The following is a 27,716-nucleotide window of genomic DNA, read 5'->3' on the forward strand; positions in this document are numbered from 1 at the left end:
TGGAGAGATCTCAAAATGGCAGTTTGGAGAAGGCACCCTTCAAATATCAGGGACCTAGAGCAGTTTGCCAAAGAAGAATGGTCTACAATTCCAGCAGAGCATTGTAAGAAACTCATTGATGGTTACCGGAAGCGGTTGTTCGCAGTTATTTTGGCTAAAGGTTGTGCAACCAAGTATTAGGCTGAGGGTGCCAATACTTTTGTCTGGCCCATTTTTGGAGTTTTGTGTCAAATGATCAATGACTTGATTTTTGCTTCATTCTCTTTTTGTGTTTTTTCCTTGCAAGCAAATTAAATGAAGAGAATAATACCAAAGAATTTGTGATTGCAATCATTTTCAGGAAGAAACTGAGTATTATCTGACAGAATTGCAGGGGTGCCAATTCTTTTGGCCACCACTGTGTGTATATATATATATATATATATATATATATATATATATATATATATATATATATATATACAGTACAGACCAAAAGTTTGGACACACCTTCTCATTTAAAGATTTTTCTGTATTTTCATGACTATGAAAATTGTACATTCACACTGAAGGCATCAAAACTATGAATTAACACATGTGGAATTATATACTTAACAAAAAAAGTGTGAAACAAGTGAAAATATGTCTTATATTCTATGTTCTTCAAAGTAGCCACCTTTTACTTTGATGACTGCTTTGCACACTCTTGGCTTTCTCTTGATAAGCTTCAAGAGGTAGTCACCGGAAATGGTTTTCAATTCACAGGTGTGCCCTGTCAGGTTTAATAAGTGGGATTTCTTGCCTTATAAATGGGGTTGGGACCATCAGTTGTGTTGTGCAGAAGTCTGGTGGACACCTAGCTGATAGTCCTACTGAATAAACTGTTAGAATTTGTATTATGGCAAGAAAAAAGCAGCTAAGTAAAGAAAAACGAGTGGCCATCATTACTTTAAGAAATGAAGGTCAGTCAGTGCGAAAAATTGGGAAAACTTTGAAAGTGTCCCCAAGTGCAGTTGCAAAAACCATCAAGCGCTACAAAGAAACTGGCTCACATGAGGACCGCCCCAGGAAAGGAAGACCAAGAGTCACCTCTGCTTCTGAGGATAAGTTTATCCGAGTCACCAGCCTCAGAAATCGCAGGTTAACAGCAGCTCAGATTAGAGACCAGGTCAATGCCACACCGAGTTCTAGCAGCAGAGACATCTCTTCAACAACTGTTAAGAGGAGACTTTGTGCAGCAGGCCTTCATGGTAAAATAGCTGCTAGGAAACCACTGCTAAGGACAGGCAACAAGCAGAAGAGACTTGTTTGGGCTAAAGAACACAAGGAATGGACATTAGACCAGTGGAAATCTGTGCTTTGGTCTGATGAGTCCAAATTTGAGATCTTTGGTTCCAACCACCGTGTCTTTGTGCGACACAGAAAAGGTGAACGGATGGACTCTACATGCCTGGCTCCCACCGTGAAGCATGGAGGAGGAGGTGTGATGGTGTGGGGGTGCTTTGCTGGTGACACTGTTGGGGATTTATTAAAAATTGAAGGCATACTGAACCAGCATGGCTACCACAGCATCTTGCAGCGGCATGCTATTCCATCCGGTTTGCGTTTAGTTGGACCATCATTTATTTTTCAACAGGACAATGACCCCAAACACACCTCCAGGCTGTCACCAGACCAGAACCCAATCGAGATGGTTTGGGGTGAGCTGGACCGCAGAGTGAAGGCAAAAGGGCCAACAAGTGCTAAGCATCTCTGGGAACTCCTTCAAGATTGTTGGAAAACCATTTCCGGTGACTACCTCTTGAAGCTCATCAAGAGAATGCCAAGAGTGTGCAAAGCAGTCATCAAAGCAAAAGGTGGCTACTTTGAAGAACCTAGAATATAAGACATATTTTCAGTTGTTTCACACTTTTTTGTTAAGTATATAATTCCACATGTGTTAATTCATAGTTTTGATGCCTTCAGTGTGAATGTACAATTTTCATAGTCATGAAAATACAGAAAAATCTTTAAATAAGAAGGTGTGTCCAAACTTTTGGTCTGTACTGTATATACTGTACATATATATTATTATTATTATTTTTTTTTTACAAGGGGGCCTATGGATGGTAACAGCAAAGGTTTACTTTCCATGAATACCGTATGTAAGGAGATTGTTGCGATGTCGAGATGCAATCTGCATAGAACATCATTGCCTATAAGCAGGACTAGGTTATCATTCACTGCCAGAAAGCAAAGATCTGGCATGCAGTGAAAAATTGACAGTGACATGCAAAAAGAGCCAATTCATCAAGACTGTCATGGACAACAAGTGTGCACTGGACTAAAATGCAACAAATTGTTTATGAGTGATGCACCTGTTAATGATTTTGGCTTATCTTTTAGCAAAAAGAAATTGCGCTCCAGTTGAAATGTGTGCAGTCCAGGCCTGAAGTTCACTTCTGTTGTAGCTCCTCACGCATTTTAAAAAGTTAGCAGTTCTGGCATAAAAAAAAAGTTGAAAAGTTTTGTGCAAAAATATTGCAACATTTCAAACAGTTACTCCAGATCTCTTGATGAATGGTCCCTAAAGTGTATTAGAAGAATCCACTGAGCAGCAAGTCAGGGTGAACACTTGGACTGAAGGTGATGGTGCAGCGGGCAAGACTTGCTAGATGGCATGTGAAACAACGAGGACCAGGACCACAGGATAAGTGGAGCAAGACACAAGAGAAGACACAGACGTGGTTTTGTAGACTGAAGAAACATATCCAGTCCAGGAACTGCTGTAGGATAATGTGAATAAGTTCAGAGGGAAGTTTGTTAAGTTTACAACAAAGGGTTAGCTAGCAAACAATGGAGCAGTGATGAAGAGGCAAACTTGTTTATAGAGAAGATACACTCTGATGCAGCAGTGTGAACAAGTCCAGATAACAGTTAATTTGCTTACTGCAGATGAGGCGTTAATCAGCCGGTGTGAATCAAGAAACTACAGGAGTTTGCACAGATGATTGCAGCTGAAAGAAATGCATGATGGCAAACTAGAAAACACACAGCAATTGAATACATAGCTTAGTCAATGCTCAGACATATAAGTCAACCTTAAAAGCTCTTGGGTGATGATGCCATTGAAGTTCGTCTGGCAACTTGTGAAACCCAACTTGGAATATAGCAAAAGTAGGCGGCCATAGGAGGAGAGAGCAGAGACTGGCCCTGGAGTTGAGACAGGTGCTTCAGGTGCTTAACATCAGCAAAAATGGTGCTTCTCCTTCAAAGCTCAAAGAACTGGGACCAGAGTAAGGGATCTCATCTATTATCCTTGAACAAAGGAGCCATTTTTGCTGTATCTAACGGAGCAGCAGTAAATGTCCAGCGCCTCGTGCTGCCTGATAACTAGCCCCGCACACTTCACTGTTCTGTAGTGTCGTCTATATTCGCTTTCCCCCTTTTGGATAAAACTGTTTTTATGTCTGATTAGCCTTTTTTATTTTATTTTTTTAAAGAAATCTTTTATTTCCATGTAGACAACATAATTGTACATTTATCTATTATACGTCTTTGCAGAAAGGCCTGAAAGCAGTTGACTGATTAATGCTCAGCAGAGACGCTGCATCTTTAATCTCGCTGACAGTCTATGGCAGCTGTCATTGAAATTGACTGAACAGAGACTTTCTTGTTTTTTCTGTTTCTTTTTTTGCGAGAGTGTTGCAAGAAAAGATGTGCTTCATTGTAAAATTTGTAAAGTGCTTTCTAAACTAATTTACTGCTCTGAACGCTGCGTAGGAAGCAGGGAGAAATTGATGTCGATGTTCGTGTAGGAGGATATCTTGGTGATGTAAGCAACATGTCAAAAATTACCTTGGAATCAATTGTACCCAGCAATCAAGGGCTTTGCCACCTACTGCTGAGTTTGGAATAACTGACGGGTGAGATAAAAAAAATAATAATGTAGAAAGACACAACTTTTTAAACAGTCGTTTTATGTATACAGTTCCAATGCAGAGTTATGTGTCTCTATAACTAAAGACTTAAAAAAAATCCTGAGGAGTCTGATGCTGCAGTCATGTGTTGGGTCGGCGTATTCCTATTCAGGTACATGAGAGGTATATACTTTCTAATGGAAGGCACTGACGTATACCACTGTATGACTTAAGGTGACACCAGATAGCTAATAACTCTCTTTAAGGCCACGTTCTCACGTTCAGTATTTGGTCAGTATTTTACCTCCATGTCACCACTTCTGCATTTTTCACTCACTCCTGGTTTTGGCTTACAAATACTGATGTCAAATACTGACCAAATACTGAACGTGTGAACATGGCCTAGAAAAAGTCTACGACTATTGTAATAAATAAAAGTTTACCATACATATATGCTTTTTCCCAACAAATACTGGATATACCATTGGTGAAACCTGTGCACAGGGGCCCAAGAGGTAAGGGGGCCACGTCCACCTCCAAATCAGCTTCTATCACAGGCAACATAAACAGATGCATAATGATGAAGTATTGGACGGCAAAGGACCCATATACTGTTCTTGCGTTCTGTGTGAGCCCTTGGTTAGCACTGTATGGTGGCTCAGTGGTTAGCACTGTAGCTTTGCAGCGCTGGGGTCCTGGGTTCAAAAACCCACCAAGGAAAACATCTGCAAGGAGTTTGTATGTTCTTTGCATGTTTGCCTGGGTTTCCTCTGGGTTCTCCAGTTTCCTCCACACTCCAAAGATATACTGATAGGGAATGTAGATTGTGATCCTCAATGGGGACAGTGATGATGTCTGTAAAGCGCTGCGGAATATGTTGGCGCAATATAAACAAGCATAATAAATAAATAAAATGCCTAAATAATACTCATGCACAGTGTCTATGTAAAACCACTGTATAGTGCCCAAATAATATAAAGTCTTCTAATAATGCTTACTGCTATATAGTTCCTAGATTGTGAGTGTCTGCTCTTAGCCAAAATGGTTCATCATCTTGCGCTCCTCAACGACCACTTTTCAGCAGTTTTGCACATAACAGCGGCTAGATAAAATTGTACCTCCATACAATTCCTAAATAGTACACTAGGGGTGAGCGGACCTGTGGAAGTTTGGTTCTGTACCCAACCAAACTTTATCCAAAGCTCGGTTCTGGTATCCAGACCCAGAACTTTACCCAACTTGAATCTCTCTCCCTTCCTCCCTCCCACCTCCACCCTCTCTCTCTCTCCTCTCCTCCCCTTCCTCTCTCTCCCCCTCTCCTCCCCCTCTCTCACTCCCCTCTCTCCCTCTCTCTTCCTCTCCCCTCTCTACACATCCCCTCTCTCCCCTCCTCTTTCTCCCCTCTCCTCTCTGTTCCCTTCTCCCTCTCTCTCCCCCTCTCTCCTCCTCTCTCTCTCCTTCTCCCTCTCTCTCCCCCTCTCTCTCTTCCACCTCTCTCCCCCCTCTCTCTACCCCTCTCTGTCCCTCCCCCTCACTCTCTCTCCCTGTCTCTTCTCCTCTCTCTCTCCCCAATCTCTCTCCCTCTCTCCTTCTCTCTCTTCTTCTCCCTCTCTCCCCCTCTCTCTGCCCCCTCCCCCCCCTCTCTCTCCCTCACTCTTTCTCCGTCTCTCTTCTCTCTCCCCCTATCTCTCTCCTTCTCTCTTCCTCTCAACTTCTCTCTCTTCTTCTCCCTCTCTCCCCCCTCTCTCTCTACCCCCTCCCTCCCCTCTCTTTCTCTCTCCCTTCCGCTCTCTCTTCTCCTCTCTCTCCCCCCTCTCTTTCTCCCTCTCTCCTCCTTCTCTCTCTCTTCTTCTCCCTCTCTCTCCCTCTCTCCCCCCTCTCTCTCTCCCTCTCTCTTCTTCTCCCTCTCTCCCCCCTCTCTCTCTCCCTCCTCTTTCCCCCTCTCTCTCCCCTCTCTCTCTCCCTGTCTCTCTTCTCCTCTCTCTCTCCCCCTCTCTCTCTCTTCTTCTCTCTCTACCCCCTCTCTCCCCCTTCTCTTTCTCTCCTTCTTTCTCTCTCTCTCTCCCCCCGTTCTCTCTCCCTCTCTCTCTTCCCCCCCTCTTCCCTCTCTCCTCCTTCTCTCTCTCCTTCTCCCTCTCTCTCCCCATCTCCTTCTCTCTCTCCTTCTCTCTCTCTCCTTCTCCCTCTCCCTCTCTCTCTCTCTTTCTCGCTTTTTTAATTCTTCAGCTATTTCTATTTTTTTTTTAGATTATTTTTTTGTCTTTTTATAATACAAAAAGTTAAAACAAAAGTTTTCTGTTTTTTAATCTATAGTTCTTTATTCCTTTAAATTTACTATCTTACGTTAAAAAATGTGTTAGCACAGGTTACCTATTTTATTTTGTTGGTTAAAATATATAATATACAGGGTGGTCCAAAAGTAGGTGGACAGAAAGTGTAATAAGGTTATGAAGGTTATGGAACGGTCACAGGAGATAAGTATCTCGAAATTCTAATGAATCAAGTTGTTCCCCAGTTACAGCAACAGCCAAATTCACATGACCTTTATTTCCAACAAGATGGGGCCCCTCCACATTATTCAAGAGTAGTCTGCGAGTATCTTCATGAAACATTTCCTAATAAATGGATTGGCCGAAGAGGCCCACTTGATTGGCCGCCACATTCACCAGACTTGACCCCAATGAATTTTTTCTTTTGGGGAGTACTCAAGGACAAAGTTTATAGTCGAAAACCAAAAAGTGTCAGTGATTTGAAAAATTACATAAGAGATGCATTTCAAGAAATTAATACCCAAAGAGACTTGTGCAAAAAAGTTTGTTGAAGTGTAAGAGGCAGACTTCAAAGCTGTGCAAATTGTAATGGAAAACAGTTTCAGCACCTGCGTTGATAAAATTTAAGGGCGTTTGCATTATTGCTCAGAATAAAATGTAATTGTCAATGTTATGCTTGTGTTAGTAAATATAATTTTATATATAAATCAAAATAAATGTTATTATTTTTTGTCCACCTACTTTTGGACCACCCTGTATATTGCAGTCTTGGATTACTTGGAGGCTATGGGAATAGTTTCTGCTGATATGGGCAGAATATTTATTTTCCTTTCTTTCTATTCTATTTATATTTTTATTTAAAGGTCATATTTGCTTTACTTATAGAGCAGGTAAAACTGACTGTACACCTTGGGGTTTATACTATGTGTCTTTCTTTACCTTGTCTCTTGGCTCAACCTATGACGTAGGGCACAAGATTACTAGCTTTTAAAATAAACATGATTTTGTGACACTTTGCTGGGAGATGTTTATGCTCTGTGTCTGTGTGTGGCCACCCAGTGATTTGGATGTGTTTGTACATCTGAAGTGTTTTGTATCTGGAGAGGGACTTCCTCTGGTGTTTTGCAGAGTTGTGCATGCCCCATTACATGTCATATCCATTCTACTCAAATTTGTTTTTGAAGTGGTCCGACAATATAGGATGTTGTTCAAAAGTTGTGCTCATTTGTTTTTGTTCTGCCTGCAGGTAATGTGGGTATGTAATTTGTGCCGAAAACAACAAGAAATCCTCACTAAGTCAGGAGCCTGGTTCTACAACAGCGGGTCAAATACAGCACAGAAAGCCGGTGAAGAGGCTCAAACAGGGCTCCAGAACGAAGAAGCACCTCAGGAGAAAAAGGCTAAACTACAAGAGCAATCCCAGTACCAGGGACCCTCAGGGGACTTAATTACACCAGCCTCAGAAAAGAGTCGATCACAAGGGATCGTAAGGCAAGACTCCATTAAAAATGGATCTGGAGTGAAGCATTCATCTGCAAGTGATCTGCCATCGGACAGGTAATATTGTCTCTTCTTCCTTTCACATTTTCTCACTTATCATAAAATTTATGTTACTGTTTATGCATTTTCAATTTTCTAGCACTACTGGATATATACAGCTGACTGAGGGGTGTAATAAGATATTATTATCCATTGGCTGTAGTGTTACACTGAATACCCTAGGAACATTTACTATATCTCATATCAGATTCCTACTTTCCCCCCCCCCCATCCCCCTCCTCTTTTTCCTTTCTTCTTTGCATTCTTTCGTGTTTCTTTCCTTGTCTACCCTTCTCCCTCCCTCTGTCTTCCTTCTTTCCTTTCTTTCTTCCCTCCTTCCTTCCTTACTTCCCTTCTTTCCTTCCTTCATCTCCCTGCCTCACTCACTTTCTTCTTTTATCCTTACCCCTTCCTTCCCTCCATCTCTTCCTTTTTCCTTCTCACAATTCTTATCATTCTTTCCTTTCCTCAATTCTTTTCTTATCGTCTTCCTAACTGTTTTTTTTAAATTTCTTCTTCCTTGATTTTTTCTTTTCTTTCCTTCATTCCTTACATCCTTCTTTCCTGACTTCCTTTCTTCCTTTTTCATCCTTCCTTCCCATCCTTACCTTCTTCTCTCTATTATACCTTACCCTCACTCCTATACATTATTAGGATACACAGAAATGATGCATCAGAATACATGGTGACTGGCATGAGATCACAAATCGTTTTCAGCTGATTAGCTACAGCCCTAGTATTACATAGGGACATCCATATCGTGGTGCGTTGGCCGCAATGTGTACGGCATTTCCAAACATTTTCATTTTAATTGCAGTCATTGATCAGAGCTTCCATTACCTGAAATTCCTGATTGACACTTGCATTTTCATTATTATAGGTATTTTTAGCATTCATTATAACAGCTAGGATCCATGGTTAGAGCATAGCATTCTGCTAATCTTTTGACATTTGAAAGATCAGTCTGCACGCAATAGCTAATTAATGTGTTGAGTCTGCATAATAAAATGTCGATGTATACCGTTTGTTGCTGTGTAAACCTGTTTTTATAATTACAGTTGGAAATTCTGTGTTGGATATAAACTTACTGCAACATATGTGTATTGTAGTAGTGAGAGCACAAAAGGCCAAAAGGGTTCTCTGGGACTATGAAATTCATGGGGATCTCTGGGACCATTGGAATTCATTGGGCTCTCAGAGACTATAGAATTCATGGGGTTCTCTGAGACTGTAGAATTCATGAGGTTCTCTGGGACTATGGGGTTCTTTGGGACTATGGAATTAATGGGGTTCTCTGGGACTACGGAATTAATGAGGTTCTCTGGGACTACGGAATTCATGGGGTTCTCTGGCACTTCAGAATTCATGGGGTTTTCTGGGACTATGAAATTCATGGGGATCTCTGGGACTATGGAATTCATGGGCTTCTCAGAGACTATAGAATTCATGGGGTTCTCTAGGACTATGGGATTCTTTGGGACTATGGAATTAATGGGGTTCTCTGGGACTATGGAATTAATGGGGTTCTCTGGGACTACGGAATTAATGAGGTTCTCTGGGACTACGGAATTCACGGGGTTCTCTGGCACTTCAGAATTCATGGGGTTTTCTGGGACTATGAAATTCATGGGGATCTCTGGGACTATGGAATTCATGGGGTTCTCAGATTATAGAATTCATGGGGTTCTCTAGGACTATGGAATTCATGGGGTTCTCTGGCACTATGGAATTCATGGGGTTCTCTGGCACTATGGAATTCATGGGGTTCTCTGGGACTATGAAATTCATGGGGATCTCTGGGACTATGGAATTCATGGGGTTCTCAGACTATAGAATTCATGGGGTTCTCAGACTGTAGAATTCATGGGGTTCTCTAGGACTATGGGGTTCTTTGGGACTATGGAATTAATGGGGTTCTCTGGGACTACGGAATTAATGAGGTTCTCTGGGACTACGGCATTCATGGGGTTCTCTGACACTTCAGAATTCATGGGGTTTTCTGGGACTATGAAATTCATGGGGATCTCTGGGACTATGGAATTCAAGGGGTTCTCTAGGACTATGGAATTCATGGGGTTCTCTGGGACTATAGAATTCATGGGATTCTCTGGGACTAAAGAATTCATTGGGTTCTCTGAGACTATAGAATTCATGGGGTTCTCTGGGACTATGGAATTCATGGGGTTCTCTGGGACTATGAAATTCATGGGGATCTCTGGGACTATGGAATTCATGGGGTTCTCAGAGACTATAGAATTCATGGAGTTCTCTAGGACCAAGGGGTTCTCTGGGACTATGGAATTAATGGGGTTCTCTGGGACTATGGAATTAATGGGGTTCTCTGGGACTACGGAATTCATGGGGTTCTCTGGCACTTCAGAATTCATGGGGTTTTCTGGGACTATAAAATTCATGGGGATCTCTGGGACTATAGAATTCATGGGGTTCTCTGGGACTACCGAATTAATGGGGTTCTCTGGGACTATGAAATTCAGGGGGTTCTCTAAGACTAGAATTCATGGGGTTCTCTAGGGTTGTGGGGTTCTCTGGGACTATGGAGTTCATGAGGTTCTCAGAGACTATAGAATTCATGGGGTTCTCTGGCACTATGGAATTCATGGGGTTCTCTGGGACTATGAAATTCATGGGGTTCTCTGTGACTATTGAATTCATGGAGTTCTCTGGGACTAAAGAATTCATGGGGTTCTCTGGGACTATGAAATTCATGGGCTTATTTGGGGCCATGGAATTCATGGGGTTCTCTGGGACTATGAAATTCATGGGGTTCTCTGAGACTGTAGAATTCATGGGGTTCTCTAGGACTATGAGGTTCTCTAGGACTATGGAATTCATAGGGTTCTCTGAGACTGTATAATTAATGGGGTTCTCTAGGACTATGAGGTTATCTGGGACTATGGAATTCATGGGGTTCTCAGACTATAGAATTCATGGGGTTGTCTATGACTATGGAATTCATGGGGTTCTCTGGGACTTTGGAATTCATGGGATTCTCTGGGACTAAAGAATTCATTGGGTTCTCTGAGACTATAGAATTCATGGGGTTCTCTGGGACTATGAAATTCGTGGGGTTCTCTGGGACTATGAAATTCGTGGGGTTCTCTGGGACTATGAAATTCGTGGGGTTCTCTGGGACTATGAAATTCATGGGGATCTCTAGGACTATGGAATTCATGGGTTTCTCTGGGACTATGGAATTCATGGGGTTCTCTGGGACTATGAAATTCATGGGGATCTCTGGGACTATGGAATACATGGGGTTCTCTGGGACTACGGAATTAATGGGGATTTTTGGGACTATAGAATTCATGGGGTTCTCTGCGACTATGAAATTCATGGGCTTATTTGGGGCTATGGAATTCATGGGGTTCTCTGGGACTATGAAATTCATGGGGTTCTCTGAGACTGTAGAATTCATGGGGTTCTCTAGGACTCTGGGGTTCTCTGGGACTATGGAATTCATGGGGTTCTCTGAGACTATAGAATTCATGGGGTTATCTGAGACTGTAGAATTCATGAGGTTCTCTGGGACTATGGAATTAATGAGGTTCTCTGGGACTATGGAATTAATGAGGTTCTCTGGGACTATGGAATTAATGAGGTTCTCTGGGACTACGGAATTCATGGGGTTCTCTGGGACTTCAGAATTCATGGGGTTTTCTGGGACTATGAAATTCATGGGGTTCTCTGGGACTACCGAATTAATTGGGTTCTCTAGGACTACCGAATTAATGGGGTTTTCTGGGACTATGGAATTCATGGGGTTCTCTTTCTCTGGGGCTATGAAATTCATGGGGTTCTCAGAGACTATAGAATTCATGGGGTTCTCTGTGACTATGGAATTCATGGGGTTCTCTGGGACTATGGAATTCATGGGGTTCTCTGGGACTATGGAATTCATGGGGTTCTCTGGGACTATGGAATTCATGGGGTTTTCTAGGACTATGGAATTCATGGGGTTTTCTGGGACTATGGAATTCATGGAGTTCTCTGGGACTAAAGAATTCATGGGGTTCTCTGGGAATATGAAATTCATGGGCTTATTTGGGGCCATGGAATTCATGGGGTTCTCTGGGACTTTGAAATTCATGGGGTTCTCTGAGACTGTAGAATTCATGGGGTTCTCTAGGACTATGAGGTTATCTGGGACTATGGAATTCATGGGGTTCTCTGCGACTATGGAATTCATGGGGTTCTCTGGGACTATGGAATTCATGGGGTTCTCTGGGACTATTGAATTAATGGGGTTCTCTGGGACTATGAAATTCATGGGCTTCTTTGGGGTCATGGAATTCATGGGATTCTCTGGAACTATGGAATTCATGGGGATCTCTGGGACTACAGAATTCATGGGATTCTCTGGAACTATGGAATTCATGGGGTTCTCTGGGACTATGGAATTCATGGGGTTCTCTGCGACTATGGAATTCATGGGATTCTCTGGGACTTCGGAATCCATGGCTTATCCTTACGATAGGTCATCATTTTTAGAGTCATGCAGTTCCCTTTAAATATGCGAAACCTAAAAGTTATAAAGTGTCCTAAAATACTTCTGATTCATTTTAATAGAATATACTAGATTACAATTTCTTGGAACGTTCTCATCGTCCCTTTTCTCCTATGAATATTTTTAAGGAAGACCATGGTAAGTCTTTCTGCTATCAACATGAGCGCATGGTAGTTTAGACAATTAAAGAATGGCGTCTCTTTTTCACAGCATTGGCAAAATAAAAAGATGGTGCTTTATTAGCATAAAGTATGGGCAATGAGAAGATGGTGGCACATTAGAATACATATACAATACAACATGGGCAATGAGAAGATCCAGAGCAAGTATACCAAGAGGCAGACAATGCACGAGTTCTGGGGTCCCTGGAGAGAGGGGGTTAGCCTGGGTTTTTCTGGTGGTGGGAACCTTTGCTGGAATACACGCTGCACAGGTCGGAGAATTGCTGACCCCATTTTGGCATACTCATGTCGTCCTTCTACATCAAAATCAATTGTTTTTCGGACGTGCTTGGCGAGGAACTAGGGGCAATACCATTTTGAAATCAGACCATGCAAATGGTTAATCTCAACATTGAAAGCCATCATCTATCCACTGGACTCTGAAATGGCCTTCAGAATTGCGCCATCACTTCATTCCTTCTCTATGGAACTGCCAGAAAAAGCTGATTGCTGCTGCTGTCCCTGGCTATCATGGGTGTGTCAGATGTAACAGACAGTCGCTCTGGATCTGGCTGCAGAAGGTCACTGTGTTTGGCATTGCAGACGCCTTCTTAATTCTTCTTACTTTTGGACCCAGTGGCTACCTCCCTCCTGCTCTGATTGACACACCCCGGTCTGGGTGTTTATAACCTTTTAGTCTGCTTCAGGGAGTCGCCCGTGATAGTCTCATTTTCCCTTGTGAAGGCTTGGAGCAATAGCAGTCGGCTATCTCTCTTCTGTCTTCTCAAGCTAAGTTTCCCCCCCTTTGTTTGTCTCCCTTGCTATAGGCACGGAACCTATATAGGGACGGTAAGACAGGTAGGGTGATATTAGATCTGCTTAGGGGTCTCCACTCCCCATTTCCCTAGCTTTTGGGCTACCTTCCCGTCATCCCATCGTGTTGCATTTAGTCTTTCCCACACTGTGCGTGACACTGGCGCTCCCATATAAAATAAATGGAGCAGTGGTATGCATGCGTTTTTGGGGATTAGTAGTGATCTTTAAATCTCAATAACTCTTCAAAGGGGCTATAAGGTAGTTTGTAAATTGTCTCCATAACTAATATAGACATCTTTGGGTGACCTCTTTTCCTGTATGTGATCTGGAGGAGTGTGGGCCCCAGTGATGAAAATGGAGACTCCCTTTAACTTCTTTTTCCAACGGGCTTCCACTGACCTTAATTCACCTCTGAAGACAGAACATTGGCAAAAGATGGTGTCTCATTAGAAAAGAGCAAGGGCAATGAGAAGATGGCACCTCATTTTATCACAATTCGGGCATTAAGAGGTTGGCACCTCATTAGAATACTGCCTGAGCAATTTTCTCAATTCTTCACCTCCAAACTAGAAAGCTACGGAGAAAAGTTAATGATGAAACATTTGTAGAATAACGCCGCTGCGCCTTGGTGAGGAAGCACAAAGCTCTCCTCCTCTTTAATTATGCAGCTTCACAATGAGAGGCCGCACAATGCCGCCGGCCGACTGAATTTTTTTGCTCAACATTTGCTGTGAAATAGAATTTTCAGCGCGACTATTTTAATGGTTTCTGCTGATGGCAACAGTCTGTTTGTCTTCTCGGCATATAATGACATTTTCACATGTTTCTTTCCTCCTCCACATGACAATGGTGAGATGTGCCGGAGAGGAGTGATTGAGAGACATGTCTCGCTATATTAAATAAATGTGCGCTCCTAGTGCCGCCTTTCAGCTTTCAGATAGTCGCTTGCCGCATCATTGTAAGAGCTTCTCTACGTTTTCTTCCTAACCTTAAATAAATGATTGGGAGCTTTAGATAAGACCAAGAATAAAAGGCGATTTCATGCTAGCACCTACACGAACATTTAGGCTAGGATCACACGACCGGGGATTCTCTCATCCAAGAGAATCAGATTAAATATGCAAATCACACTCTGGTCAAACTATGATCAGAGCGTGATCCAATTTTCCCGGATGAGGATAAGATAGAGAAAAAGAAAATTCTCCATCTTCTCCATTCTGTCAGCCTGTGAAAGTCAGACTGCACTCAGATGTTATTCAAGTACATCCAATTGCAGCCATTGACTTACATGGCCGAGTGCGATCCAATAATCGGATCAACCTCGGACATGCTGCGATCAGACAAGTGCACGGCCCCATAGAACATCATTGGTCCCAGCGTGATCCGATGTTTTGTCGGATTACACTCGGAGCAAAACTACAACCCTCTGCCCGAGCCCTTACTATGCGTATAATGTATTAGACCTCCCTGCTGATATTTATAATCAAAGACCAATTTTCTTCCATAAATTACATCAATTTCCTCTCTGTCACCTTTGTCACTTGCCTAAGTAAAATGGAGTACTGCTTAAAGGAGGCTATCCCATAAATTTTAAAAAATAGCCTAAGGGCAGGAAATGTGCAAAAACAACATAACTTGTCTATTAATAATAATAAAATAATAAAAAACAGCATAATAATAAAAAACAACATAACTTGCCTATTACATCTTCGACCTCCCCAGCGTCTATGCTCAACGGCCCCCGTTTACTTTCCTATAGTGCTGACATGCTATACATTCACGTGACTGCCGCAGCCACCATTCATTCAAGCATCACCGCTGAGGACAGTGATTGGCTGCAGAGGTCACATGGATGTATGGCGTATGATTGCTACACTAAAGTAAACAAAAATCAACAGAAGTCACAGGATGATTTATTTTTTCAATTCCTGGACAATCCCTTTTCAAAGAGAATAAACACTCCTTATATGTTTATTTTAGTAAATAATTGCAGTCCCAATAAAATACCTGGACTTCCTTAGTTATTCCTCCGGGAAAGTTAGGAATAATGTGACAGCCATTTGTCAGGATTTCCCTTGTTAATAGAATGTGTCCATACACCTTACTGATTTCAATTCAATTCAATTTCAGTGTATCGGGACATGTTCCTTTTTATCAGAGGAATGTAACAAGCAACTGTCGGGTATTCTGACATTTCCAGGAGGAACAATGGAGAAACAGCACAGTGAACAAAAGATGACTAAGAAATTATGACACAGCACTGTTACTTTATGGCAAATTAAAATGGCTGCTCCATGATCTTTCATCAGGAGTGCACTGCTCCCCTACCTCCTGGCTTCCTGTTTGCCTTGGAGCTCTGTGCTTCTGATTGATTGACAGTTTGGACTTGTTGCACCATTGTGCGCTCTCTGACGCTGCTAGTTTAGGCAGCTTTGCCTCGCAGCATTGGAGTAGCACAGTGAGCTGGCCATTTTCTGAGCAGCATTTACAAACTCTGTAGAGAAGAGCTTGCAAAGGCTGCACTTTTTTTCCTAGGAGACCGGCCACTGCTGATAAGACTGCAGAGGTGGTGGGTAACCTAGGCAAAGACCAGTAAACAATAGAATTACAAATCCCTCCTTTCTTGATAATGGTGAGGATTTTTAATTGCAAAGTTGTTTGTTTTTACAAATTAATTTGTGTTTTTACCTTTTTAAAATATTGAAAATAATCCTTTAAAAGTGTTTTCCGGCCTTAGGGTACAAGTTTGCAGTCACTCTATGTTACTGTAGACTTGTGAATCCTCACATCGCACACACTCTGCGCTATGAAGATTCTCCGGTGCCGGTTCCAGGAGCAGCGAGCCCGTGACCGCAAGTTTGCTATTTGCATGCATTCTGTCATGCGCCGACTAGACGTGCACGTTCAAGAGTGCTGAGCAAGGCCGGACATGTCTAGTCGGAATGTTGCTGGAAGTATTCAAATCGGCACCAGAAAATCCTCACAGCGCGAAGTGAGCGTGATGTGAGGAGTCACAAGTCACAAGTCACTAACGCCAGACAGCCCCCTTTATTGCTTGAGACATTCATAATATACAGGCCCTTGAACTGGAAAACACTAATATAGTGTTCTTGCACTAGGCCCTGTGCTGTACGTATGGGCTAATTGTACCATGTACTTAAAGCCCATGTTTATTTTTTGCTTTGGCCTCATTTTTTGTTCTGTTCATTCCTGTAGAAGGTGATATTTTTCCGCTCATCCTTGTCTCTGCAGCACATGTGTATCAGTAACAAGTGTAAATGTCACCCAGCCATTGACTGCATCTAGTAATTGTATGTCAGCTAATCCACGCCTCACAGAAAGGTCACTGTCATTAATTAATAACACCGGCAAAAAAACAAAAGTTTCTTTCTGCCGTGCCTTCCTATGGAATTCATTAAGCAGTGGGGTGTAAAATCGTGTGGAAGGAAAGAAGGGGAAGTTCTTTCTAAGAGGGTAAGATAGTCTGTTAACTTTATTAGAAGCCAGACTTTTGTAATACAAATCAATATATTGTTAGCTTGTGATGCAGCAGACTGGCATTGAGTTCTATAATGTACCTGGGTTGTAAAAAATAACACCCAAATCTTTTCAATTGTAGACTAAATATTGAATGTGGAACCTTATACTTGTAAACAGTGAACAGATTTGCCATTTTGTTTCCCATTTGGCCATTGCGTAGTCACATACAGTGGATATAAAAACTCTACACACCTCTGTTAATATACCAGGTTTCCCATGCAAAAAAAAATCACACCAAGAAGAACCATTTCAGAACTTTTTCCACCTTTTAATCTCATCCATAATCTGTACAAATCCATTGAGAAACAAACTGAAATCATTTTGAGGGGAGGTGGGGGGTAAAAATAACAAAACTAAAACAATGTGTTTGCATAAGTGTGAACACCGTCTTATAATTGCAGATGTGATTGTGTTCAGAAATAGCCATTCATATTTAAACTCATTGTAAATAGTAGTCAGTACACGGCTATCATCATGGATGTTCTAGTAAGATTTTCCTGACATCTTAGTTGCATTTTACAGTAAAAGTTATGGTCCGTAAACAGCTTACAACACAGCAAAGGGATCTCATTATTGAAAGTTATCAATCAGGTGAAGGGTACAAAAAATTTCCAAGGCATTAGATATACTATGTAACACTGAAGACGGTCATCAAGAATTTTCTTAAATTTGGCACAACAGTGCTATTACTTTAAACTGATTTTTTTCTCAAAAATTGATGAAAAGACAAGAAGAAAATTGGTCCAGGAGATTGTGAAAAGACCTACAGCAACATTAAAGGAATTGCATGAATATCTGGGTAGTACTGGTTGTGTACTGCACTTATGTATGGCCTGTGGTATAGGGTGGCAAGAGGAAGCCTTTTCTTACAAAGAAAAATATCCAAGACTGGCTATGTTTTGACAAAATCTACAAGAAGTCTGCCAAGAGCAAGTGGGAAACATGTTATGGTCTGATGACACTAAGGTTGAACTTTTTGGCCATATTTCCAAAAGGTATGTTTGGAGCAAAGTCAAACCTGCGCATCACCAAAAGCACACCATACACACAATGAAGCATGGAGGAGGCAGCATTATGGTTTAGACAGTGCCATAACTAGAGTCCTATGGGCCCTATTGCAAAATTTGGAATAGGGACCCAACCATCATGTTGATCAGAAGTATGGGTCTCTGTAATAACGTCCTCTGTTTTAGGACCTTTCCTGTAATAATGTCCCCCATCCTGTAGTTATGTCCCATGTCCTGTAATAAGGTCCACGATCCTGTAATAATGTCGCCCATCCTGGCACCTATTCTGTAATAATGTCCCCTATCCTTTAGTAAGATTACCCGTCCTGAAGTAGTGTCCCCATCCTGTAATAATGTCCCCAATCATGGGGTCCATCCTGTAATAATGTCCTTCATCTTATAGCAACGTGTCTGACATGGCAGATATTCTGTAATAATGTCCCCCATCCTGGACCCCATCCTGTAGTAATGTCCACTGGTATGTAATAATGTCCCCTATCCTGGACCCCTTCCTGTAGTAATGTCCCCCATCCTGTAGTAATGTCCACTGTCCTGTAATAATGTCCCTCATCCTGGACCCCTTCCTGTAGTAATGTCCCCCATCCTGTAGTAATGTCCACTGTCCTGTAATAATGTCCCCTATCCTGGACCCCTTCCTGTAGTAATGTCCACTGTCCTGTAATAATGTCCCTCATCCTGTCCCCCATCCTTTAGTAATGTCCACTGTCCTGTAATAATGTCCCCTATCCTGGCCTCCATCCTTTAATAATGATCCCCCGTCTTGGGCTCTTTATTAAATAATGCCCTGTGTCCTGGACCTCTTCTTGTAATAATGTCCCCTGCTATGGTCCCTACCTGTAATAATGTCCCCCATCCTGCGCCCCTTCCTTTAACAATGACGACTCTTCCATTCACTTCTATAGGTTTATGGGAACAGGAGCGGTACTGCTTGTCCTGAGCAACTGCGCTCAAAGATAGTAAATGGAGCAGTGGTCATGAATCCACTCTTCTACATCTAAGCAGACCACATGAAAAAGAATCCCAAATTCTGCTATATGAATGGAGAGACAGTGTGTGCCAAGCTGTGACCACTGCTCCATTCACTTCTATAGGTTCACGAGAGGGGTAGTATGCATGCTTAACCATCGCTCCCAAAGACAGTAAATGATGCAGTGGTCATGAATGCACGTTTATATAGGAGGCTTTCTAATGATTGGTGGTGGTCCTAGCAGTCTGACCCTCTTGTGGATGGGTAATATATTTTTTGGAAAACCCCTTTAATGGGAAAACCTATAACGTAGCATCTTTAATACCTTCACTCTGTGATCGCTGCTTTATTTCACACGTCTCCAACTCAGAACCTTGGGGAACATTACATAAAATGTTTGCCACTGATATTAGTCGCTACAAGTTTTGGACTTTAGACCTTGTGGGCCTTTCTTAGCGTATTTACCTACAATTTTGCTGAGCGTTATTATACAGTTTTAATCCCACCTCCTATCTGTAAAGGTTGTGTAAAATGATTATAGGGTCTCTGTGTGGGATTAGCTTGGACGCAGGTTTAAACATGTAGCTCAACACAAAGATATGTGTAAGACAATTAACTTAAAGGATTTATGGACCAAACATGTGCCAAACAGAGATCTATCTTCAGATCGCCTTTCTTCCGTCTTAATCAGACCCTTTGCTCCTTGAGACCTGCCATTATACTTCATACGACAATTGTCTATAACTGTCATCTATATCATCGAGGCTTTGCTCCCACTCACTTTTTTTACAGCATTTATTTTTGTTAAAAATATCATGTAAAAATTCCTGCAAAAATCATGCAAAAATTTCTTTAACAATCATGTAAGATTTTTTTAAAGGCAAATGCAATTTTTTTTTTTGTGGAGGAGTGGGGGTGTTATTTAGGCGTTCAATTTTTTTTTCTGCATTATGAAGGCTAAATTCACACAACCATATAAAAAAATCATCTCATTTTCATCCAGAAAAAATGAACGATATTTCATCTATATTGTCATTTGCATGGCATCAGGATTATTTATCGCTCTTGCTGGGGAATCATCTGCTCCACGTCAACAGAACAGCCTTTCTGATTGACATTCAGCTTCTAGCAGTTATGCAGCGTGGACCCGGCTGTCAGTCAGCATGATGTCGACAGTCACGACCTGTCAACAGAGCGGAGCGGAAGTAAGCAGCTGCTCTGTCGACGTGACGTTAGCCCAAGCCACTGATTCACCTGTGATCACTCTGTGCTGGCGGATATCAGCGCCTGGCACAACAGGAAGGTACGGGGTGAGCTCACCCCATACCCGCCAGGTCATGGGTGTGTGTTACAGCCAGGGCCTACTTTTAACAGTCGCAGGTAGAGCGGAGACCACGATTGTTAACGTGTTAAATGCCGCTGTCAATTAATTGCCAGTCACCAATGAGTTGCATTGACAGTCGGGGGGTCTATTGAAGACCCCCTTGCTTGTCATTATGGAGCTCCTTTGAAACCCTGCCTGTAGCTGGGCTTCAGAGGATACCGTGATTACTGCGATATACAGCGAAGCTGTATAAAAAATAAAAAAATTCAAATCACCCCCCTTTTTCCTCCATTAAAAATAAAGATATTAAAAATGTAAAAAACAAAACAAAACACATACTGTATGTGGTAGCGCCGCATTCAGAAAAGGCCGATCTATCAAAATATAAAAATAACAAACCCGATTGATAAACACTGTAAACCAAAAAAATTCTAAATTATGTTTTTTTGGTCACTGTTACACAAAAAATGATGTAACAATGGTCATATCTATCCCAAAATGGTATCTATAAAATTGTTGTTTCGCCCCCTTAAAAAATAAGCCATCACACAGCTCCATCAACCAAAAATTTAAAACTTACGGGTCTCAGAAAATGGCGACACAAGCCAGAATATTTTTTTTTTTTTTTAGCAAATTTCTGATTTTTTGTCACCACTAAAATAATAAAAAAATACTGGACAGGTGTGGTATTGCTGTAGTCATACCGATGAGCAGAATCATATTGCAAGGTCATATTTACCACAAAATGTACACCATAAAAACAATTCCCAAAAAACAATGTCAGAATTGTGGGGTTTTTTCACAATTTTTCCCCACTTGGAAATTTGTTTCCCATTGCAAAAATCCAAAAATGGAAAATAACCCCGTTGTGAAGGAGATAGGATGCAATGTAACGGTAAAAATCGGATTCTATATGGATGATCTGTATGGGATCCGTTTTTTTTTTTTTTACGCACTTAGGAACTTGAATAAGTGCGTCTCATTTGAATGGAGGAGACATTTGGCCTCAGTGATTTTTTTACTGTAAAAAAAAAGGTCAAGAAAATATTTATGAAACTGTATAAAAGCCAAACTGTCCAGGGCAACCAATCACAGCTCAGCTTTCATTTTATATTATGCTTTTGAAAAATGAAAGCTGGGCTGTGATTGGTTGCTATGGGCAACTAAAACAATTTTGCTTTTAGACAGTTTTCACCATGTCTGATGCCACTCTATAGTGTACCGAGTGTTACTTACCTTGGCAGAAGCTATATATTCGTCTTTTTGGAGGAATTCTTTGTAGAAACAAATTGTAGTTAGAGTAGACTACAGGCCTAGACCACATTCCTGTCATGGCGACCACCACTTTAGTACATGTTCAGTAATATCAGGCATCCATCATACAAAGCATAGATTCAGGATAAAGGGTGTCCATAATCCAATATAAAAGAATAGACGTTCTGGAAAGCCTGTAATATTTCTGTACACCACCTGCTGTGGTCAGAGGTAGTCACATCTCAGCCATGAATGGGATGAGAACATTCCTCTAAGTTTTAGTACCTGGGGGTTTTTTAGCTGCATTTTTAATAACATATTCTACAGATTCTGGAAAAAAAAGCCACAAAGACAGAAAAAAAGACAAGTAAACATCAGGCTAAAATGCAGTGAAAGAAAAAAAAAACACACTAAAAATGCAACTTTTCCCCTTTGTGTAAGAGAAGCCACATACAGATGCATCTCACTAAATTAGAATATCACCAAAAAGTTAATTTATTTCAGTTCTTCAATCCAAGAAGTGAAACTCATATATTATATAGAGTCATTACAAACAGAGTGATCTATTTCATGTGTTTATTTCTGTTAATGTTGATGATTATGGCTTACAGCCAATGAAAACACAAAAGTCATTATCTCAGTAAATTAGAATACTTTATAACAGCAGCTTGAAAAATGTATTTAAAATCCGAAATGTTGTCCTACTGAAATGTCTGTTCAGTAAATGCCCTCAATACTTGGTCGGGGCTCCTTTTGCATCAATTACTGCATCAATGCGGCGTGGCATGGAGGCGATCAGCCTGTGGCACTGCTGAGTTGTTATGGAAGCCCAGGTTGCTTTGATAGCCGCCTTCAGCTCGTCTGCATTGTTGGGTCTGGGGTCTCTCATCTTAAGGTCAGGCGAGTTTGCTGGCCAATCAAGCACAGTGATACTGTTGTTTGTAAACCAGGTATTGGTACTTTTGTCAGTGTGGACAGGGGCCAAGTCCTGCTGGAGAATGAAATTTCCATCTCCAAAAAGCTTGTCGGCAGAGGGAAGCATGAAGTGCTCTAAAATTTCCTGGTAGACGGCTGCGCTGACTTTTGGTCTTGATAAAACGCAGTGGACTTACACCAGCAGATGACATGGCTCCCCAAACCATCACTGATTGTGGAAACTTCACACTAGACCTCAAGCAGCTTGCATTGTGTGCCTCTCCACTCTGCCTCCAGACTCTGGGACCTGGATTTCCAAATAAAAATTGGAACTCTGGGACCTTGTGGAGTGTGTCAATGACTGCCTTCTGGACATCTGTCAAGTCAGCAGTCTTCCCCATGATTGTGGAGCCTACTGAAACAGACTAAGGGACCTTTTTAAACGCTTAGGAAGCCTTGTCAGGTGTTTTTTGTTAATTATTTTAATTTACTGAGATAATGACTCTTGTGTTTTCATTGGCTGTAATCCATAATCATCAACATTAACAGAAATAAACACTTGAAATAGATCACTCTGTTTGTAATGACTCTATATAATATGAGTTTCACTTTTTGTATTGAAGAACTGAAATAAATTAACTCTTTGATGATATTCTAATGTAGTGAGATGCACCTGTATACATTTAAAAAGTTAGTTTAGTCTCAAAAAGTTGGAGGTCTTCCTTTTATCCATCCCCGAGTGTCCTCCTCTCAATTAAACAGCATCATAAATACTTAATTTACAAAACAAAATACGTAATTTCTATGTGATTTTACACTATTATTCATATGCAGATGTACATGTACCTTCAGCAGCAGCCCAATCTCCGAAGTTGCCCATAGGCAGCAGCCTACTGTGCCTATCAGTATATTTGGCCCTGCTTGTGAGATTTTCAATGCGAAATAAAAAGATTTGGTAACGAAAAGGCGCAGTCATCCCTCAGCTTCTCAATTATAGAAATTGAGAGCAATAAGGGATAAGATTGGTGCTGAAATGGGAGACATATTAAAGTCTTATGAGGAAGATTAAACTCCTAATCTTCTAAGGATGATTAGATTTCTAACACTGTGTAGTACGTTAAAGTATCACGCTTTGACTTTGCTGCGGCCATTACAGTCTTACGTATATGACACTGATGCTTTCATTGAGTTAATGAACCAACTTTATGATAAATCTGTACCCATAGGGCCTTGACGAGCATTCTCCATATAGGATATTAAATGTGTACACATTGATTTACTAATAATGCACGCAGGGTGCTTATGAATGCCCCAAGACTATGTTTATAACTGTGAAATTATCTAATATTTAGTCACAAAATACATATTTAATTTTGCCCTAGATAAATTTATGGTTTATGTAAATTTACAGAGATTGGTCACATACATATTGTGGAAATGTCTATTTTGCTTGCTAAGTGTTAACTTTTTAGGGCTTATTTTAGCTTATGTCCACCTCTATCAACTAAAGCTGAGCAGGGTCAAATGGGAATTGCCCAGTGACTAAAGGCCTACATACACTTTAGGCCAATGTCGACTCGATATCGATGAGCCGACAGTCTAATGTGAATGGGGGCACAGATGATTGCTAGGGAAGAAAAGGGTCCGGCCTTCCCCCGATTTCGGACTGCTGATCCTTCTGCTTTCTAAGAGATAAGCCGCCACTGGAGATGTCTGGCAGCAGCTCTCTCCTAAGGAGCACAGGAGGGCTCAACGGAATGAGCGCTCCTGTGTATCATCGTCAGCCAACCGCAAAGTAAATGGGGGGTTTTAGCCCACTTTAGGGCCTCCACCAGTTCTCTTTTGAAACACTCTGAGGAGCCAGGTAGAGGAGTGAGAGGTAATCTTTCCATGATTACAGCTATGACATTACTAAATACATTTTTGGCCACAGTCCTGAATTTGCTTGGACTGTTTTGAAATTTGTAATCAATCCCTACAAACTCTGACATTTTCCGGTCCGAAAAAGTCCAAGGATTACTTAAAGGGTTTGTCAACATCTAGACAGCCCCTTATTAATTGGCCATGGGAGGAAAGAAAAATAAAAAAAAAATAAAACTTGTCTCCCAAATTAACACACCACTCTTCTGTTCTTGGCGCTGAATACTATGCCGATTTGCTGGGTTGATATGCAGCGAAGGTCTCATGTGAACGCTGCAGCCGATCAGTGGCCACTGATCAGCTGCAGCTTTCACTTTTTGCCAAAGCTGTTCTCGAAGAACAGTGTTTCTTTCGGCCTGAGACGAAAGGGAGAGCAGCGTCATTCTCGGAGGTGATTAGCAATCTTTTTTATTTTTCTCTCTCCTTGGGTCTATTAATAAGGGCAGCCCATTCAAGATTTCAAAGTTTAAAAAATAGAAGAATTTAGTGATGGGAGAATTGAATAGGCAGCTGTTAAACACATTTTGCTCTACTTTTGTTTGAGGGAAATACATTTTAAAGTATGTTCCTTAAGCCCTGAAAGTGACTGACACATACCTACTATGTTTTTGGCACTGAAAGACTATGACTTGACCATCGAAAACAACCAAGGTTGCCGGATAAATGTCGGGGCTGCCGGTTAAACACAATGGGCACCATCGAGTAGCACAATTGCACCCAGAGAAACTTGCATAAGGGAGAAGGAAACTTATAGTAGCAACAGATATCTTCTTATCAAAGGCAAACCCACATTCTGAAATAGGGTTAGAAAAACAAGGAAACCAAATGAGCTCAATGGAGACGCCCAACCAAATGTAGCCATGCCATAAGTCACTGTCCCCTTGACCAGTACTTTTTTTCCCTGTTTTTTTGCCTAACCAACTTTACACAACAGCAAATAGTGAAATGTGATAATACTGTTCCAATGGATTTCTTTTCTTTAGAGTTATGGGGGCTGAGGTTGGAAACCCTATTCTCATAATTCTTCTCTATGTAATATGGGCCCCTTGGTAAGGAAAAACGTAGTATGAGCGAGGGAGAAATAGGCACAACAGGGAAAATAAAAAATTGCTTTATGGTAACCCCAAAAACTCTGGTAAAGACCAATTTTGGCTTTTTTGTTCCATAATATGTTATAATACGACTACTTGCCCTGTAAGAATATTCAGGCTCCTGATAAAAGCTTGCAAGTGCATGTCTTGTAACTTTTCACACAATGCTCTAATTAGCACACATTGTTTATGAAGTGCCCAAGCACCAAAACACCACAAAAATGCCGACTCTCACAGTAACACTGTATAGAAATTAACAGTTCTAATTAAGGGTCGTACTCATTATATGACCTTGTTTGACCCAAAGCCCTAAAGGAACACAAAATGGAAAGTAGCAATATTTTAAATTGAAGTTCCTTGTTCTTCTCATGCTCCGTTCTCATTTTTTTAATCTACAGCATAATATTTTGGCCTGATAATAAGGTGTTGCATTAGCAATAACTAAAATTTGCGGCATAAAGGATAAAAGCATATAAGGCTGGGTTCACTCGTTGAGTATTTGGTGCGGGTTTCATGCATGTCAAATTCGCAGCATTTTACAGCAAAGTGGATGAGTTTTAACTTAAAGGTGTTGTCCAGAAGTGTTACCTTGAAAGACTATCCTTTTGGTTCAAAGTTTACCCATTTCTTTCATTAATGACCAAATATCACTGATCTGGCATTGTTTTATTGCGTTTTTTGGTGCGTTTCAGAACATCAAAATGCAGTCAAAAATATTGAGCAAGAGTTCAAGAAACTACCAAGAGGACGGGAAAAAAGACGCTTCAGGACTAGGGATGAACGGACCCGTGGAAGTTGGGGTTCTAGTACACAACCAAAACTTTATTCCAAACTTACCCGAACTGTACTCAAACTTGAACCAGAAGCCGAACACCATTGAAATCAATGGGGCCCGAACTTTTGAGCTGGAATATCTCTCTCTGTCTCTTTCTCCAACAGACTTCCCCAGGAACACTGAATATTGCAACAGACTCCTGGGAGAAGTCCGTGTTCGGCGTTTAGTACCAGACACGAACTGTCCCATACGAACTTTTAAGTTCGGGTTTGCTCATCTCTATTTAGGACCAAAAAACACAGACGTATCCTGAAGCTTTTTCCATTTGGAAAAGTGTGGGGGTTCGCCCACATGTAAAGGACATTGTGTGCACTTACCATAGGTGTGGAAAGTATGCATTGATTTTAAATGCAGATTTTAATTGAGAAGTCCCCGCAACAAATATGCAATACGCAAATCTATCCTAATAGTGCTATAATACTGCCATATAGTGCTTAATAACATTAATATTCATTTCCCACACATTAGATACCCTATAAAGTGCTTATTTATTTATTTTACTCACTTATATAGGACCATTAATTCCACAGCGCTTTACAGACATCATCATCACTGTGTAGCGCCGGCGTCCCTGCCCTCTGCTAGGCAGGGACGCTGTTCCCCTCACCTCTCTGCTCCTAGCCCGGCGTCCTCCTCCCGCTCTGCTGGCAGCGCGCGCTCCTTCCCGGCCACTGTGCTTAGGGCGCGCGCGCGCTCCCTCCCTCTTAAAGGGGCCGCGCGCGCCGTCCTAAGGAGTCCCCGGCCAATGGCCGGAGGACTTCACCATATATAAGGCACCTCCTCCAAAATGGAGGTTCCCGAGCAATGTTGTTGCACTGTTCAATACTCTGCTTCAGCCCTCAGGTCCCGTTGCCAGTTACCTGCCAGTTTGCTGTCTGATTCCTGCCTGATATTCTACTTACCTGCCTGCTAGCCTGAGGTCCGATGGTCTGCCTACCGACTCTTGTCAGTCTGTCTAAGGACCAGCTTGCCCGCTCAACCTGGGAGCGCTCCTCTGCTACCTGCCTGCTAGCCTGAGGTCCGACGGTCTGCCCTCCAACTCCTGTCAGTCTGTCTATGGACCAGCTTGCCCGCTCACCTGGGAGCGCACATCAGCTACCTGCCTGCTAGCCTACCTGGAGGCTCCGCCGTCACGTGCTGTGACCACCTGCCATTCCAGAGACTCCTGCCTGCTCACCTGGGAGCGCACACCTGTTACCTGCCTGCTAGCCTACCTGGAGGCTCCGCCGTCACGTGCTGTGACCACCTGCCATTCCAGAGACTCTCGCTTGCTCACCTGGGAGCACACATCAACCATCTGCCTGCTAGCCTACCTGAAGGCTCTGCCATCACAGGTCGTACCTACCCTTTACCCAGAGACTGCCCCGGTCACTTGCCGTGACCTCCTGCCCGTTCATCCAGAGACTGCCCCGGTCACTTGCCGTGACCTCCTGCCCGTTCATACAGAGACTGCCCCGGTCACTTGCCGTGACCTCCTGCCCGTTCATGCAGAGACTGCCCCGGTCACTTGCCGTGACCTCCAGCCCGTTCACTCAGAGACTGTCCCGGTCACCTGCTGTGACTGCCTGCCCGTCTTCCCTGGTCGCCACCCGCTCCCTTACAAGGACCGCCCCCTTGTATAGTAGCTCAGAGGTTCCGCCTCCCAGACCCGTT

General features: G+C 42.1%; 1 protein-coding gene across 42 annotated transcripts in view; it reads left to right on the forward strand.

Annotated features, from left to right (window-relative positions):
* RIMS2 (regulating synaptic membrane exocytosis 2) overlaps positions 1 to 27,716 on the forward strand; it is a 659,880-nt gene that overhangs the window by 178,202 nt on the left and 453,962 nt on the right. For all 42 annotated transcript variants that reach the window (XM_073679706.1, XM_073679709.1, XM_073679704.1 and 39 more), the window contains one exon: positions 7,395 to 7,705. In XM_073679706.1, the coding sequence (XP_073535807.1) occupies positions 7,395 to 7,705 (311 nt within the window). The remainder of the gene's footprint in view (positions 1 to 7,394; positions 7,706 to 27,716) is intronic.

The sequence above is a fragment of the Phyllobates terribilis genome, unplaced genomic scaffold (genome assembly GCF_046119375.1).
Source record: "Phyllobates terribilis strain yellow unplaced genomic scaffold, ASM4611937v1 Scaffold_4__5_contigs__length_816908805, whole genome shotgun sequence".
NCBI classification, from domain to species: Eukaryota; Metazoa; Chordata; class Amphibia; order Anura; family Dendrobatidae; genus Phyllobates; species Phyllobates terribilis.